This window comes from Xiphias gladius, chromosome 2, assembly GCF_016859285.1.
Source record: "Xiphias gladius isolate SHS-SW01 ecotype Sanya breed wild chromosome 2, ASM1685928v1, whole genome shotgun sequence".
In the NCBI taxonomy this organism is placed as follows: Eukaryota; Metazoa; Chordata; class Actinopteri; order Istiophoriformes; family Xiphiidae; genus Xiphias; species Xiphias gladius.
The window spans coordinates 20061948-20080029 of record NC_053401.1 but is presented as its reverse complement, the minus strand read 5'-3'; the positions used below and the strand labels follow the sequence as shown (position 1 = coordinate 20080029).

At 39.8% G+C, this 18082-nt stretch overlaps 2 protein-coding genes across 8 annotated transcripts in view; both read left to right on the top strand.

Annotated features, from left to right (window-relative positions):
• The first annotated feature begins 2600 nt into the window (after positions 1-2600).
• On the top strand, positions 2601-6442 carry mrps33 (mitochondrial ribosomal protein S33). 4 transcript variants are annotated; one of them, XM_040140538.1, is made up of 3 exons: positions 2601-2728; positions 4731-4947; positions 5645-6442. In XM_040140538.1, exons 2-3 carry the CDS (start codon positions 4733-4735, stop codon positions 5748-5750), a joined length of 321 nt encoding a protein of 106 aa, XP_039996472.1. In that variant the 5' UTR covers positions 2601-2728; positions 4731-4732; the 3' UTR covers positions 5751-6442. The 4 variants fall into 4 exon arrangements, with proteins under 4 accessions (XP_039996472.1, XP_039996464.1, XP_039996454.1 ...); XM_040140530.1 differs by having other exon boundaries at positions 2612-2728; positions 4728-4947; XM_040140520.1 differs by having other exon boundaries at positions 2628-3011.
• Positions 6443-7420: 978 nt separating this feature from the next.
• Positions 7421-18082, top strand: part of braf (B-Raf proto-oncogene, serine/threonine kinase) — a 29434-nt gene continuing 18772 nt past the window's right edge. For 2 of the 4 annotated variants that reach the window (XM_040141180.1, XM_040141164.1), the window contains exons 1-3: positions 7421-7794; positions 17184-17285; positions 17400-17687. In XM_040141180.1, coding sequence (XP_039997114.1) covers positions 7639-7794; positions 17184-17285; positions 17400-17687 — 546 coding nt within the window. In that variant the 5' untranslated portion in view covers positions 7421-7638. The remainder of the gene's footprint in view (positions 7795-17183; positions 17286-17399; positions 17688-18082) is intronic. The other 2 variants (XM_040141172.1, XM_040141188.1) reach the window with 2 other exon arrangements.

Below are 18082 nucleotides of genomic sequence, written 5' to 3'. Positions count from 1 at the left end.
ATCAAGTTCAAATTTAAGCTATCAAATTTGCCTGAATTAAAGATAGGAATACATTGAGATAAATAAAAACATTTTGGCAGGATATTGATTTTAACTAAGTTAATGTGTGCAGCTAAAGAAAGTTGGATTCCCAGGTATGTAAAACTATGTTGGTTAATTTTAAATGGATAACTGTCGAAAAGGAGTTTTCTTGCTGCTGAGTTTAGGGGGCATTAACTCAGTTTTATCTAGGTTTATTTTGTAACCCAAGATCTGATTGAACTTTTATAAAACCAGGAGAGAGGGAATTGAGACCAATACATCTAAAATATACAAAAGAAGGCTGTTTACATATAAATAAGTTTTTTGCTCAATTCCCAAAAAATTGTCATCCTAGCTACCATATATACATATGCTTGAATCACTTTATCCCCATGTCACTAAGACAGTTCGTGTAAACAGGGAGACAGGCTTTCAATTAAGCTGGCAGAGCTAACTAGTGCATATACGCTTAAATCGCTTTTAGCCCCACATCCGTTTGTTTAAACAGAGTGACAAGCTTTAAATTAGCTAGAAGCTAGCCCAACTAGCTAGACCCGCAAGTTAATTAACAGTGTGTTGCTTTGTTAAAACTAATCAAGATAATAAGTCAACTACAAATCTTCTGTTAGTGATTTGGGGATAACAGCGTTTCAAGCCCATGAATATGTGCTACAAAGTTAGCTCCACCAGCTAATTTACAGTCTGTCTTGGCGGATCTTCTCCTTCTTCGCACAGCAGTTTATGCCAACAGCAAACGTAGCACCCCAACTAGTTCCGGAGTGTATACTGGACTCCATATATGATAAGGGTCTGACACCTGATCCCAACCCCATTCCCGTTGATGCAGCAAGGGGTACTCAATGGTCCCAACCCAAAACTGCAACTGGACAGTTGACTGTTTTTTCATTTTGGCTTTGATGATGCGTCTTCCTCTTAAAAAGAAAAAGCTCCCTCTCATCTCCTCCTGAAAATGACTAACAGTGCGTTTGTATTCAGTTTTGTCAGGTCTATGCTACCCTCTGCTGGACAACACTGAAATGCAAATACACCTCTGCACTGTTTTTTGTGTTGTGATTTTGTTTTTAGTATGGCATTGAAAATTCATGCAATTCAAATAATAGTTAGTTATTAAAAACAAAAGGCTACATAATTGTTATTTAACATGTTTTTCATTTAAGTGACATGGTAAATGCATACATAAAAAGCAAATACAAACAGCGGAGTGTATTGTATTTCGCTTTATCTCTATTTTTGACTTTTTTTCATTTAGGCATTTAAAATTTTCCATACTGGTGATGTAGAGGAAAAGTCAGAGGATCACCACAGTCATTAGGATTAATCATCTCGGAACCATGGATGGACTCAATTTCATGACAACCCATCCCATATTTGTTGAGATATTTCTGTCTGGAATAAAGAGGCGGACTGATCGACTAGCCCATGGCAAGCTCTTTTAAAAGACAATAGGTCAACAGGATTTATATTAAAGATATCTGCAAGACATTACTGACTAGTCAGTATTCCGATTAATGATACCTGCAAATACATTTTGACTAACATTACCCATTGAGTTGTGTGGAGAAAACAATTAAAGATGACGAGTCAAATTTGTTGGTGGTGATGTGAATCTGATGCAGGACTTGCAATGAATTCTGGTCCTAGGTGGACATCTGTTCAGATTGCTGCAGTGGTGGTAGCTGTTATCCAGAAAATATTGAGAAATTGCCAACAGCTCATACTCAAGGAATTAGTGGTGAACATGAGCTTCGCTCCATAGACTATTTCCAAGAATTCATATGACAATCACACATGTATTATCTTCTGCTACACATGATGAACTTAGCAACAGGCTTTTGTAACTCACGGCACTGATATCCGCCCATTTCGAAGGCTCTGAAAATTTTAGATATTTAAATATTTTAGATATCTAAAATTGTATTTGGCTCGTCAGACTGATAACTGATGAAATCTATAAATACATTGCGACCGGTCAAAACTGCAATTGAAGATCTGTCCAATGTAAGATGTGTCTTGTCAAAACTCCTTTTAAGATATCCATAATGTCTTCTAGTCAATGCTCAAATTCATCATATCTCCATTGTAATTTTGACAATTCAAAAGGCATTTTTAGATATCCGAGTTATAATAAGAGATATTCAAGTGAAACACAATAAATGTTAAAAGGGCTTACCATAAGCAAACACCAATCTGATATGCCCATGGCTAGAAAGAGCCACACAGCTGCTAAAACTTTTAGTTTTTTAATGTCGGCTGTAACAGGTAGGCTGGTTGTTTGCAGCAGGGGGTATTTTCTTGTGTTGAAGAATATACATAACCCTTTATATTCAAACCCATCCTGTATGTTTAAATGCAATTACTAGATTCATATATTTAAAATGGGTGTTGAATGACTATGGAACATTACAAAATGTATACTGGAAAAATTCCTGCTTGCTTCGATACATCTAATTCATTATGGCTTTACTTTCCGTAGCGAAGATGAAGTCAAATAAACAAGTAAAATCATACATAACACTATATAGAAACAAACTGGGCTACCGACGTACGAACTTCACCAAACCACCAGCCGTCTGAGAAGCGGAACTATGTGCAAAGTTTGTTACACTCACGGATCCCTCAAGAGCAACGGACTTCCTGCCAGCGCTTGATTACTTAAAAGACACATTAGACTGCATCAGTGCTGACGGTCTGTCTGCGGTGATTTTAAGTTATAATGAGGGCGTTTTGATATATCTATGTGAAATTTATAAAACGTGTGTATTGGAAAATAAAATACCAGAAAACAGGAAGTGAAAGAGACACACTATTGTGTCATGCGCAATAGAGCCTGTTATGGCAGTATGGCGTGTGAAGGTTAACGTTAGCTTAAACGTTAATACAATTAATTGAACTCCAGCTGTCTCTTAACTAGGGTTAAATACGTTTTACTGGCGGTTATAAAGTGTCTAACTAATTCCTCACAGACTCAGGTAAGACACCTTGTTATTACTGTTACGAAGAAATGAACAGATGAAAGGCTGTCATTCATCATGTTGTTGCCCGAAGGGTTTTGGTCAAGGTTTCGGGGAAGTCAAAACCCTAAGGTCTGCTAACACCTAGCCGTAATATGACGGCTAAGCGTTTCCGCTAACATGAACTCACAGTGTTAGTCAGTCTGATAACTGACGGATGTGTGGTAAGACAGACATTCATCAGGCTGACAACATGGTCACTTTTATACTGTAGAGCCTATTGTAGCATTACAGCAGACACTGATTTACGGTCTTTTTTAATGTAAGATTTAGTCTTAAATGAGTCCATCATAATGATGAGAAATTAGGAAAATCAGTGTATCATAATCATGGAATCTAGAATAGCTTGAACTAGTGCGTGGCATTGTGTGATATTTTCATGCATTTTATTTCATGGCCGAAATGATAACGTTGAATATTTTGCTCAAATGTAAGATCACAAGTATGTATACAGACATTTTTTCATTGCACTTTATAAGTCGACGAACGTGTTCATGGTCTCATTGCACATATTACATGACTTTATTTCCTACCCAGAAAGCCTACAGGCTGCCATCTTTGTTTTGATTATGAAAAATGCTCAACTTGGGAATTTGGCTGAAAATCTTTTTCATCATTCACTGGACTGAATATATTGTTATTCAGAGGGTTAGAAGAGTCTTTGGGGATTTTGGAAATACCTCCAGAACAACAATTAGTGGTCTTAAACAACCTTCTGGATTTGTCAAACACAGCCAGTTAATTAACTTTTAGGGAAATCGATGGTTACCTTTGTGACCCGAATGTAGCGTCAGCATACACGAGAAGCACACACTGGGGCTAGGTTACCTCTGTCATGAAAATACACTTCCCCTGACCTATCTCACACACTTTCCCCAAAGAGAATAACCATGTATGAATTATTGAACGGCACTGCTGAGCACAGGCCCAGGAGCTCAAGATGTCCGGTGCCCCAAAGCCAGAGGCTCTGTTTGAAGTAACAAGTAATAACATTACTTGTCGGAAAGTCACAGAGTTCAGTTAAAAGTAGGGGTGTCCTGGTTGTAGTTTTTATTCCTGAATAGAGTCTTTTAATAATAAGTATCTGCCATTGAAATGCAATCCAATATTTTTTTTTAACTTCATATTACAGCTGTACAACATACTGAGGATACTACTAAGCTAAAAGTACCTACATCTCATGTTTTATAGTATATTATGTTACAATATTAAGTATAAATATAGTCAAAACTCCTTTATAAGATTACCATAATGTCTTTGTAGATATCTTAAAAGGAATTCCCACTTTTTATTTCTTTTTTTCTTTTTCTTTTGACTAGTCATACTTTAAAGGAAGATATCTGGAAATTACATTTTGATGGCAAAATTGAATTTTAGATATGTCTAATAAAGTTCCCCATAGAACTCAATGGGTAATTATTATTAGTCAGAATGTAAAAATTACTATTGCAGATTATTGTAGGTAACTAAAATTAGTTTTGACTAGTCATAAATACATTGTGGATATCTGTAATGTGAATCCCGGTGGTCTAATAAATAATAAAATGGCACAATGATGTTTGTGATGTTATTTTATATATCCAAAAAGGAATTCTGACCAGCTGAAATGTGTAGATAACTTAAATTGTCATTCTTAGTAGTCAAAAAGTGTATATATCTCTCTGCTCTGTTCAGCAGTCATGGCCGGTCTGTCCAGCTATGCCATACGCATGGCCAGACTGAGCGCACAAATCTTCGGGGAGGTTGTGCGTCCAACAGACTCCAGATCTATGAAGGTGGTCCAGCTGTTCCAGGAGCCTCCCATGGCCAAGAGAAAGGATGTGTATGACTGGTACCCAAAGCACAGGGTTTACTATGCCATGACCCAGAAGCTCAGGTTCATGGGACTGTTCAGGTACTGTAGAAACTGCTCATCTACCTCGTATTGTTGATACAGTTTGACATTTTTGGCATAAGCTTGATCTTTGAAAATATTTTTCCTATTGCTATTAAATTAAATGGTACTTAATGTATTTTCCACTCAGTGGAGCTGCTGATGACCAAAATTACTGGTATTGGTACACTTTAAAAGATAACACTTATGGAAGTTCGTGGCTGCCAATGTTTAAAATGAAATCATTCAATCAAAATAATAGAAAGCAAATTTAAAATGAACGTCCCACATTGGAAAAACCTGATAAATTCAGTATAATGTACATATCCGCAGCACTCTCATTTTCTCTCATTGATTGATTGATTCCAGTTGCCTCTACTTTGTCAGTGTTTTTTTTTTTTTTTTTTTAATCGCGATTAAGCATCTGTCAGTGACACTCAACACTTCCTGCAAGTACTTTGCATAACAATCCTACCAGGACAGGGAAGTATCATGCTCTTGAGATGCGGGAAGGATTTGAATGTGAAACATGTACGCAGGAAATGTTGAGTTTCATTGGTGGTAGCTTAACAGCAATCGAAAATATAGCAAAGTTGAATTAATCAGTGGGTGAAAATGGTATTTCAGTTAAAAAGAGAAAATCAGAGTATTAGTGTGGATGTAAACCCCAGTAAGCATTGTGAAAGTTTTAATAAAAATGTTTCCTCTTCCTTCTCAGAGATGAGCATGAAGACTTCAAAGAGGAAATGAGTCGCCTAAGGAAACTAAGAGGAAAAGGGAAACCAAAGAAAGGAGAGGGGAAGAGAGCGGGCAAGAAGAAATGAACTCTGCTTTCTGCTTTTCACAGGACTTGAGTTTTTTTTTCTTCTTCTTTTTATGGAGGCAGACAGCATTGGACTGTGAACACTATCACTGTGGGGGGGCCTGCTAATCCTCAAAGAATTCAGTTGGTCTGGTCATGACTGTCCAGTTGCTTTGTCTGAAGCTGTGCTATGTTGGCATAAATTATGCCTTAGGTCAGCGTTACACACGAAACATTCTCATCAATGTCTGTTGTATTGAAGTGACTTCCATCCTTTTATTGTTTATTGTCAACGTGTCTGATCTCTTGCATTTGAGTTGCAGGGGGTGAAACAGTGTGGAGAAAGAAATTGCCAATCAAATGCTCACATGTCTTTAAGTTGAATATTGCTATAATTATATTACTAAGCTGATCACTATGATCATGTGAGAATACATACAACATTCAGAGGCCTAGGATCATGTCTTTTTAAGATTCATGGATTAATGACAAATTTTGCGACTCTGTTGCAGCTATACTGTACCTCATGTCAACTTGGGAGTTGATAGCTGGTGCTAGTTTAACTCTAAATGGAATGTCTGGAGAATGATGTAAGGACACAGACATCTTTCACGTTTTCAAAATAAAATCCAAGTGAGGAATGTATAGTGTTACAAAGCTCTTTCAGCCTGCTGTTCGAAAATGCTTCAATAAAAGCACAACACGGTACACAGATGTTGGTAATGAGTTATATATTTCATACTGTAACACCGGTTCCAGTAAATATGTGGGTTTATCCAATGTTAGGCCAGATATCTTAGTGTTTTTTGTTTTTTTTGTTTTTTTTAAAGCCATAAAATGATAACCAGGGAAGTGAGCACCCAAAAAACGAGGCTGTTAGTGATCCAAATTGACAGTTACGGATGTGGCTTCAAGCCAGGGTGGCCAACTCCCTCGGACCCCAGACCCCCAGAGGCCCCAAACCCACTGCATGTCATTGAGATCTGGTTTAAAAAAAAAAAATAAATAAATTGTTTTTTAAATTTTTCAAAAATTTTCAGTTAACTCAATTTATACCACAAAAGTACAATATTAACTTAGACGGGTCCCAAATTATCACTTCATCTGGAGGCCCTGTCTCCTGCAGGAATGGTCAAAATAGTAATTTAATGTCTTAATATCTGTTAGAAGTGGCAGGATGAAATCATAGTGGATGATCAAGCACTAGCTCCACCAACAGGAAGGTTGCAGTGGTTCTCAGGTTCTTCAGAAAGCTTGCTGGGTTGTAAATACTGGTAACTGATTTTTTCCAATATAAGGCTGTCAAATATTAGTGATGCCCAGTGTGACCAAGATATTTCTTTCTTCCCAATGAAGTAATATTTTTTGCTATAGATGGCGAATTGGGTATAATTTCATTTTCTGATATATGTGACAGAATCGGGTCACACTCCAGCCATAGTAGATCAAGTTGATGTCTGAGTGGGGGACGGGTCATTGAGCTCAGTGGGTTCTTGTTAATATTCTGTATGGTATCGGCTGTGTTTGTGCAGTGGAAACACATCTGAATAGACATCTCGAGGAATCCAAGATAGAGTTGTTGTCAAATCCCTGCTCCTTTGTAAGAGGGGCTGTTCAATTTTTGAACCCACGTGGCCAATCTAAAGAAAGTATTTTTAACCTCGGCTAATGAGTCATCTGCTGGATGTTGTAGAGAGGGAGTACACGTCTAAACCCATAATTCTCCAGGGCATAGTAATAGTAATGATAATAATGGTGACATTTTTGTGCCAAGTTAACAGCAGTAGTTCTGAGCCATCCATCCAGTCCAGATTAGTCCTGTCGTCCTGCGTCTCTGTCTCCCCCTCCTGTCCTCAACACCAGCCTGCGTTTCCCTCTATTATTTTCCACTCAGTTTCTCGCAGTTTAAAATGGCGGCGTTGAGCAGCGCCGAGTCCCCACCGCCCGTCTTTAACGGAGACACCGCGGAGCGGGAGCCGGGCAGGGAGCGGGGCCTGGAGGAGCTGGGCGCCGGGCTGGACTCCTCCTGCTCGTCGGGGATCCCCGGAGGTCCGCAGGATGAGGAGGTAAGCGCTACGGCGGCGGGGTAGCGGGTCTAGGCTAGGCAGGGGACACGGGCTCCGAGTGGAGGCGATTGGATGTAAATCTTCAGGAAACACCGGCTGTAACATGGATCGTGGGGGCTGCAGTGCAGGGGGCAAGGCGAGGGGCGAAATGGAAACGATCCGTTTGGGTGCCAGCCTCTCTCGTCCCTCGGCTTCCCCTGAACAGAAAAATGCGACAGACTGATGCGTGCGGGAGGGGAAGATTTTATTCGGCGGAGCCTGTGTTTATTTGGGGCCTGCTTTATTCCATTCGCTCCTGGCTTCATTTTCCAGGCTCGCTGCAGCTGCAGCCTGGTGCGCCAGCAGAGCACACATACACCGCTGTTGACACAACAAAGACACACCATTACGCCGCTTTCTAATGCGCCCGAAGTTTCATTTTCCCCGATCCACAGAGGTTCATCACCTCAAAGGGCTGCTGATGATGATGATGATGATGATGATGATGATGCTGGAGGTGGAAGCTAAATCAAGTCGTGCTTGTGTTTTGAGAGGTGCAACTGAGATACACAGGCTACTTTTGATTTATTTTACAGGCTCTACAATCACCGCCCCCACCTCCGTAGACACACACACACACACACACACACAGGCGGAACCATCAGCCAGGCTGTGTCCTCATCATTTAGTGCACAGTGACCATGTAGCCTAGCCTGGAAATCTGTCTTTAGTCTGCAGATCAGAGGCCTCACTGCTGGACCGTGACAGCAGGCTAAGTCACACTGGCAGGATACACTCGCAGGCAGAGTCCGCAGCATTTTTTAAAAGTTTAATATCTAATATTACTACAAAAATCAGATGTTCTACCTCTACATTAAAACAGACAGGCGTGTTCTCGATTCCATACCTGAAACGAGAAATGTGTCGTTCTGTGACCTGTTCCCTCTCAGACTCTTGTGGCCTCTGGCCCCATTTTAAAATGCAAAAACTAAGTTTTCTTAGTAACATGTCAGTTAGACTATGGCATAGTGGGTTCGGGCAGTTGTCTATCATCATCGGCAGATAGCCGATCGGATTGTCTCTGGGCTTTCTCTGTGATCACTCATTCAAAAAGTCGATAGAGCCAATCTCACCGCTGCTGCTGTCATTACACTGTATTTTTGTTAATTTCATCAGACTGTGTAGTGATCATAAAACAATGAATTTTTCTCCAGCAACAGCTTGCTTCTCCTGAATGGAGATCTCCCTCCCTCCTCTTTCTCTCTCTCTCTGTGTGTGTGTGTGTGTGTGTGTGTGTGTGTGTGTGTGTGTGTGTGTGTTTGTTTCTATCTCTCTCTTATTACGCACACAAAAAACTAGTTTTGCTGCATGTGCTCCAACAAAGTCCGTAACAAATGAAATGCATAATTAAAAAATTTTAAGTCAACTGTCAGTATTAACAGATATTTACTGGATATACATTCGCATGTAAATGTCAGGACTCAGAGACACGGGCCAGCCAGGCAGAAATAGACCGGCACATAAAGATAGTGGAGTAGGGAAAAGAGCCAGGGTCACGCGTGGCTCACGGACCTGGTGGACGGACACACACACACACACACACACACACACACACACACACACACACACACACACACACACACACATATATGTACACGTATATACATACATACATGCGCACCCACAGTCCTGTTCCACTATTCCCGTGGTGACACTCATTAACATGCATTCCCTAGCCCCTTACCCTAATCTAAACCTAATTCTTACCCTAAACCTAAAACCAAGTCTTAACCCCCAAAAAGAGGGACGGACACACACACACACACACACACACACACACCAGCTAGAATCAAACATTAGCAGCAGGCATATGTTAAATGGGGATTTGGGGTTTTTCAGATTGTTCAGTGCACTTGTCAGGATTGGCAGATGGAAAAGGGAGTGCAAACGGGTTGTTTTAAATAAAGAGAGAGAGTCAGTTCGGCTGATTAATGGTGATCTTTCCTTAATATCGCCAAGGCTCCTAGTATGGGCCAAGCTCCAAAAACACTGGATTCTACATTTCCCATAATGCAACAAATACCACTTTTTTGCCCCAGTTTGTAAAACCGTCTTCCTTAATAAGTTTCAAGTCTCCAAATTCAAGCTGAGATTACCCTGATGACTATGCCAACATGAGGGATATTTTCTCAGGCTTGACAAAGCTCTTCCAGAATCACAGAAGACATACAACTGTTATCACAGGCTTCTCATGATTAGTATACTCATGTTTATGTAGTGGGTTTCCCCTTTTAATTTAATTTTCACTTACTAATATGTCAACTAAATATCATCGTCAGTCTTAGAACTCCATCCTGACCATGTATGCATGTCAAGCGACCTCATGAAATCGTTGATATATTTTTGAGTTTTGCACACCTGGTCCAGTGTGCCATGTCTTCTCTCATATATTCTTTGATTAAACATTAAATCATAACTCCAATTACTCAATTAAAACATAACTCCAGGTGTTTTGGCCCCAATAACTGTGAAATGCAAGACATCTAGAACCACTAGGACTTTTCTTAGAGTTGGCCATCTGGTGAAACTGAGTAACTGGGAAAGAAGAGCCTTGGTCAGGGAGGGGACAATGAACCAGGCAGTCACTCTAACAGAGCTTCAGAAGTCCTCTGATGGGAAAACTTGCCAGTAGGACGACCATCTCAGCAGCACTCCATAGCGCTCGAGTGGCTTGACAGAAGCTACTTTGAGTAAAAGGCATCTGACAGCCCACTTAGAGTTTGCCAGTCAGCATTTAAAGGACTGAGAGCATGAAGAAAAATATTCTCTGGCCTTATAAGACAAAAAACTGAACCCTTTGGGCAGAACTCCAAATACTATGTCTGACGAACAACAGGCACTGCTCATCACTGTAGTCGACCAAAGATAATCTTGGTCCACTGAAATTTTACCCAGTCTTCAACCAATTGATTGGTTGCACGTTATCCCTAGATTAGCTAAATCGCTACCTGGTAGCCTTACTAGCGTAAATGAATTATAAATAAACATAAAAAGCAAGTGGCTTCATTTCATTTAAGTTTGATATGAGAATCTTGAAACTTGCTGCAGATGGATAATCCATTACACTGAATATCTATAGCCCTTTTCCAAGGACTGTTTTATTTCAGAGCTTAAGAACTAGGAACTAAAGTAAGGTCTGAACTCAACAGTTATTTTCATTATTGACTAATACACAGTAGGATTTTACAGAACCCAAAGTCACATCTTCAGATGTCTTATTTTGTCCAACTAACCAAAAGAGATTCATTTCACATCGAAAAGAATATTAGTCAACCACTAGCACCATCTCTACACCTTGTTTGCACCTGTGGGATTTTAAAAATGGCAGTTGTTAAAAATGAGTGGAAAAAGCCAATGTATGTTACCAATCATCAGCGTTCAGTGCAACAAGCTCCACTCTGATAGTTCCTGGGCCATTGGAGTACAAGTACAGCCCTGTGAGTAGGAACATTCATGATCTCATCAACAGGGAGAGTTTTTGGTACTCAGAGAGCTGAGCTCTGAGCACACGGAGCTGGCCAGTGCATTCCTTCACCAAATTGTTGATTTGGCCTCTTTTAAAGTTTCTGCCATCTGCCTGATAGGTTTGTTTTGTTTTTTCAGCCTAATCTTGGCCTCCTTCATTTGCATCGACACCTCTACTCGAGACCTTTTTATTTGCTTACTTTTTCCTTGAAATAACGTAGGAACAGGCCACACTTGGCCATGAAACTGACAGTCAATTGTCCAATTACTTTTGAGCCTCTGAAAATGAGGGACTATGTACAAAATGGCTGTAATTCCTAAACGGTTAATGCAATATTTTTTGTTAAACCTCTTGAATTAAAGCTGAAAGTCTACAATTCAGTCACATCTTGATGGTTTCTTTTCAAATCCATTGTGGAGGCGGAAAGAAGCAAAATTCTGAAAATTGTGTCACTGTCCAAATAGTTACGGACCTAACTGTCGATCTGACAGGAAAGATAAAAGGCAACTAATCCATGATGGATTGTTGTTGTACTGTTTTTAAATAAAAAAAGGGGATTCATTTAAAAGCATATGGTTTGCTTTAGGAAAACTTTACAAAGAGTGAACTTTTTCCTCATGATAATGAGTGGCCAGTTACATTAATGTACTTAATTACTCATTCATCCAGTGGATCCAGTTTCTAATAAAGATAGAAATAGCTTAAAGGAGTCTAAATCGAGATAGACAGGTTATACCCTGCATTTAAAAAGTAACTAAAACTTCAGAGCCCAGAGTCTTCAATTAGCTTGTTTTGTTATCACGAGTTCAAAAGAAACCCAACAGGTCCAAAATATATTCAATATACTGTCATATAGAGTATGACAACGAAAAGCAGCATATCCTCACATTTAAGAAGCTGGAGCCAGTGAAGTTTAAGCAGTTTTGTTTAAAAAAAAATGACTAAAACAATGCATTGCTCATCAAAACCATTTTCACATTAACTTTCTGATGGACTCAACTCAGTTGATCAACTAATTGTTGCAACTCTATCTTTTTTCTCTATGACTGCACAAATCTGGATTACATGAGAATCACAAACTTCTTTTTTAGAAATTAGATACATTTTTAGGGAATAGAGACTAGTTCTAGATTTTGTTGTTCCTTTTTCTTTTTAAGTGCTTTCTTTTGACGTTACTCTTCCATCTATTTCTCGCACACGTTAGATACGTTTTAATTCTGCATACTCACTGTTCATCATGTGGTGTAATACAGTCTTGTCATTTGATGCTGCAACTTGAGAGAAACACGGAGTGCTTGGTTTGCTAATGCACATATGGCAAAATCATTTTCATATAAGAAAGAGAGAATGGAGTCAAAATGATAATTTTTATAACTAATCATGCAACCCTAGTTGGTTCTGATTTAAATGGTTAATAGAATCCCATAGTGTTTGAAATCAACTATTGGCTTACCATTGTTGTTTGGTGATGTTGCACCATGTATACCACCTTGTTGCCACCTGCTGTATTTACTTAATGTGGGCCCCTTTTAAAGGGTACCTACACCCTCAAATACAGCTAGAAGCCTGTCTTCCAGCACATTTAAAAAGAAGGGGGAGGTGTGGCCTTGTGGCTACACAGTGTGTGATGTAATCGGAAAGACACAGGGGAGAGCTGGTAGTCAGCTAACCCAGCCGTGAGAAGCTGCTGCTGGAGACTGTCTTTGCTGGGAAAGAGGGAGTCTGATGGAGCTTTGATTGTCACTTTTAGAGAGTCACCATGTGGATTTCTGTGTTGTAACTGCACTAGCAGCCTCTCCTCCGAGAGACTCTGGTGTGTATGTCTTTGGGGGGAGTGTTAGTAAGTAGCCATAGTCTTGCTGTTCATGACGGTTAACGTTACTGTTCTCTTCCTCAAATATCTTGTGAAGCTCTGAAAACAGTTATCAGTGGGCCTGTGTGTTGTGTTTCCTGCCAGTGCAGAGGAATAAATCTCGTTCATTAACATTGTTTTTTGGCTCTTATCTGACACGCTAATACTAACGTCACCAGCTGCTGTTTGAGAGGCACAAACTGAGGCTACAGTTAGTCAGTTTTGTGCCTCTTATAGTTAGCATAGCAGCTACTAACACAGACAAAGGGGTACATGTACAAAATAGACCTTGGAGTATTTCCTATTATGTCACGGTTAGGGAGGGGCCAGAGGGTTCGGATGAACCAAACTTTCAAATCCAAGCAGAGACAAACTAGCTAAATTTGACCAGAAAAACACATTTTTACACACATGAATTTTGTTGGTCTTCATTACATATTATCTACAAGTAGGGGAAATACTGTATATCGTTCACTCCCCTGCCCATATAGTGTCAGTTCAGTTCAGCTCAGCTGTGCCCCTCACCATACTCCTTCTACTCTCATGTTTTAATGTCTTTCTTCATCGTCTGGGAGGTGAAAACATCAGATTTCCACACAGTCAGAGAAAGTAAACATTGGCATCTTGGTCAGGTCAGTTATGAAATCCTGCTGCATCGTGGAGTCTCTCCTGCCGGGCTGCTGACAGCGCTGTCAGCCGGGCACTGGAGTTGAGAGTATCGAAGTGGCCAACAGAAACAAGTCACGCTGCCCTGCCTCGTGCTGTCTGGTGTTGTGCTGCCCCCCTTTTCATCACCTGTCCCTACTTCCAACAGAGTTAGTTTTGTCATTTGGTCATTTTAACACAAGACTCGGTTTGTAAAGTTTACAGCCTGCCTCTACAAAGTAGAGGTGATTTGGAATTGAGACTTTATACCATCTACCCTCAAACAGTTATATGGACATGCTTACACATGACAGAAAACAAAGAAAGACACAGGAGTAATATAAGCACTCAGAAACAGCTGTTGCCCAGTAACTGAAACTGTCCAAATACAATACAATAAAGAGAAAAATAACTAGCAAATAAAATAATAATAATTACACAAATTGGATACTGTGAAACCGACACTTCCAGCAGAGATGTATCACATTAAAAGTCTTCAAACAGCTCAACAGAGATAATCCCTCCATTTGCAACAGTTTTGCTAACTACATCTTAACAGCGAACAAAAGAACAGCAAAGTAGAAAAAGTGGTATTGGATTTAATCAGTATTTCTGTTAAAGTGAAATTTAAAGCAGCAGTGTGGTGAGTGTGATATGACTCTGTTGTATTGAAGGGAAGAACAATATGCTACATTAAGGTATATTCAGCCCTCCTCAGTGTTTTTACCTGGCCTTTTATTGGTTGTTGGTGCCAACCACTATTTGAATATGGTCCCTGTTCTTGAAGCCATACACAGTATCTTTTTAACCATCAGTAGTGATGTATCCAACCCGTTAACATCATTTTCAGCTGGCACAGCAGCTGTAGCATTTGCGAGGAGCAGTTAACTTTACGATTTTCACAACAATCAAAGAAATAATGTCAGTTTTGTGGTCATTTCTTGACTTGACTTAGAACAGCCTGTACAGCTGTGTCGACCTCATCCACACTTGTTGCCATATTGGCAAAATACTTAGCACAGAATTCTTTATCACACTTACAAAGCTCTAATTTGCTCAGTGGATTGGCCAACAGGGGAAACAGCTGTCAAAGGGTACAACTCCAGACTTATTTCAATCACTTGAAAAAATCAACATGTGTCCAGGGTCTTAAACCAGGCGATGGGAAATGCATGCCCACTGTTTTTAATTTCAAATGTCACAGCAAAAACCTTATGAAGCTTCCTGTTGGGTTTCCTTGATCCTCATTGATCTGGAGAATGTTGTGGCACTCTTCCACCTTGTTACACATGTCGGAATCAAACTACCTGATATCAGCCCTATAATGGACAGTTGTAAAATGTAGGAAACTAAAATGAACATTGGGACTGACAAGTGCTCGTTTTATCCCATGTAGTATGGCATAGTGGAAGAAACCCAACGCAGCATCTACTATGTCTCATGAAATCCCAAGAGAGAGGCTAGCTTGTCAGAATCATTTTGTTTCGCTTGCCAAATTTGACAACTTCTAAAATGTGTTCTATGACTTTGACCAATAGGAGCACAAAGTGCTCTTCCACACACAACTATAAACATGAGAGGAAAGGAAGGATGTCGTTGGTGCTGTCAGGTGGAATAAGAGGCTAGTGCCATGTATATATGTTGCCTTGCTAGCTTGTCTACTTGTACTATGAGAAGGTATCAGAGACGGAGCACATAACAAAACTCTCTTTAAAAGATGATTAAAACGTTTACCACAATTTAGTTTTAGCCAGCAATACCTGTTATTTTAATGAAACCAAATCAAAAAATTTAAAATGGTAAAAGGATGATCATGGGGGCACTGGTTGCCTAGGAATTAATGTCACGAACTTCTCTACTCCTGTTCATGACTGGCTTGGAACCTTCGATATTATCACTGTAAAATAAAGGTATAGAATTCCCAGAATGATGATGATGATTATGAGAGAAACAAATTAAAAGACTTTGAGTAAGCCATTGTAGTGAAATAAATAATAATGATGGATAATAAATAAACGAAATATACACAAACTCCATATTCATGAACATTCCTGAAAATATGTTAAGGAGCTAGGGATTCCTTCAAAAGTTTAGCTTAAGTCATAAGTTATCAATTAATTACTTTCCAATGATTGTGTAACAGTTCAATTCCAAATGTGTGTTTACGAAAATATTTGGTAATGTAATTTTCAATATTCATTTTTTACAGAAAAGTGTGCATTGTAATATTTTTATAATGTGAAAACTCATACAAATGACATCATCAAACATAATGTAATAATTACTGACAAGATATTAGCTTGTTAGCTAAAGTGTTAGCTCATTGCTAACTCATGTGACCCCCTTGACACTTTGCAGGTAATATTGGTCCATTGAGAGTCTCTAACATGGATGTATTAGGGAGAACTACAGTGTTTTCCCAAAGGATTTTTTCCAGCAGTTGGTGCATTAGTGCATGTGTCCATAAGCGTTATGCATGTTTGCCTTATCATATGTGTGTGTTAAATAACTGGGAGCTTTGGACACTTGAAGGCCTCTGGAGACCCAGATAGCTGCTGTGTTGAAGAGTGAAATGCTTCAACGCAGAAAATTACTTACACTACTTTTATTGAACACAAATGGAAACGCACAATTTGAACTTAATGAGCCAGTCTTTTTGACTCATCTTGTTAGTAAAATCATTTTTGAAATTTCAGATAAGTTTAGAGAACAAAGTCGCACCATTTTAGTCCAAGTTTGTACCTTATGTGTGTGCAAGCAATGGTTTAAATTGACTAGCATGGTGCCAGACGAGAGTGGGAAAATACTCATTTAAAAAGTCAGTGTTATATTTTGACAGACTGAAAAGCAATGGACCTTCGGAAATGTTCACTTTGTTTAACTCTGATACGCCTGTCATATTTCTACTGCCCTTGCTGTAGGTAGGTCTACCTTGTCGCCATATGCCTCCTCTCTTGACTGAACTGTATTCTGAACGTATTCACTTTTCCAATGGTTGTGTGTAGAAAAAGTCTCTTTGGGTCATTGTGTGTCACCTGAATAACCCGGATGTTGCAGTACTCCATACAGCTAAAAAGCCAAAATCGCTTTTCAGCCTAGCGCTGTTCCTGAAGGCTTGGTGTCCCCTGTCCCTGGTGTCTTCTTCGTGATGTTCTCTGCACGTCCTCAAGTCATGAAAGACAACATCCAGCATGTAGTCTGCCGTGTCTCTCGGCCAAGTCATGGCAAAAATTAATGCCTGCCTAATGTGAAAAAGTGACCATTTCGAAGAACGAAAAAAACAATGTTGTCAGATCCTGGCAGAAATATAAACTGAGACTCTTGGGAGGTCATGGGAAGATTCATTCTATCAACTCCTTAACATGGTTTGGTGTGTTTTCCCCGCAGATCTGGAATATCAAACAGATGATAAAATTGACACAAGAACACTTAGAGGCTCTTCTGGACAAGTTTGGAGGAGAACATAATCCTCCCTCCATATATCTAGAGGTAAGAGTGCTTTGGCTTTAGTAGATATAACTTTGCGGAAAACAAATCTTGTGAATGTCACTTGAGGTTTTGAAGCTGCAGAGTCAGGACTCTTTGTTATGTCGTCCCTGTCAGGCCTATGAGGAGTACACCAGTAAACTAGACGCCCTGCAGCAAAGGGAGCAGCAGCTGCTGGAGGCTATGGGGAATGGTACAGACTTCTCCTGCTCTCCTTCCCCCATGCCAGCCCTTCTGGAGGTCAAGATGGGAGGTTGTGGGGTTGGAGGGGGGGCTCAGGCCTTTCCATCAGCCCCCAACACCTTGGCTGTCCTGCAGACCCCCACCGACGCCAGCCGAGCCAACCCTCGCTCCCCCCAGAAACCCATCGTCAGGGTCTTCCTGCCCAACAAACAGAGAACAGTGGTATGTTTGACATCTTTCTGAGGATACATGTGCAGTGAAGATGATTTTAAGGTTTGTGATTTTGATTGCCAAAGATTATAAGTAACCAAAACCACATTTTATTTGAATTTGCAGTAGATATAAGTGAACTATTTCTCCTTAAGGTAAACAAACTTAGAAACTATAGAGTTTCCTAGGGAATTAGGCAGGCTACAGAAATGTGTGCCTCAGGGTGCACTGAAATCAGTAATGTTGGGAGGGATTTATTTGAATTATAAAGCATTAACTCCTTTAGCTTGGCTTTACTAGCTCGGTGAGACCAATGTCTTTAATCTTCTGTATGCACTAAATAACTGTTAATTGTAGCTGCTGGTTTTGATTTAGTTTTAATGCCCATTAGTTTAGAGTCAAGTTTT

Coding starts and splice junctions, on each gene's coding strand:
- mrps33 (XM_040140538.1), top strand. CDS start 4,733: ATGGCCGGTCTGTCCAGCTATGCCATACGCATGGCCAGACTGAGCGCA. Junction 4,948..5,644: donor AGGTTCATGGGACTGTTCAG/GTACTGTAGAAA, acceptor CTTCCTTCTCAG/AGATGAGCATGAAGACTTCA.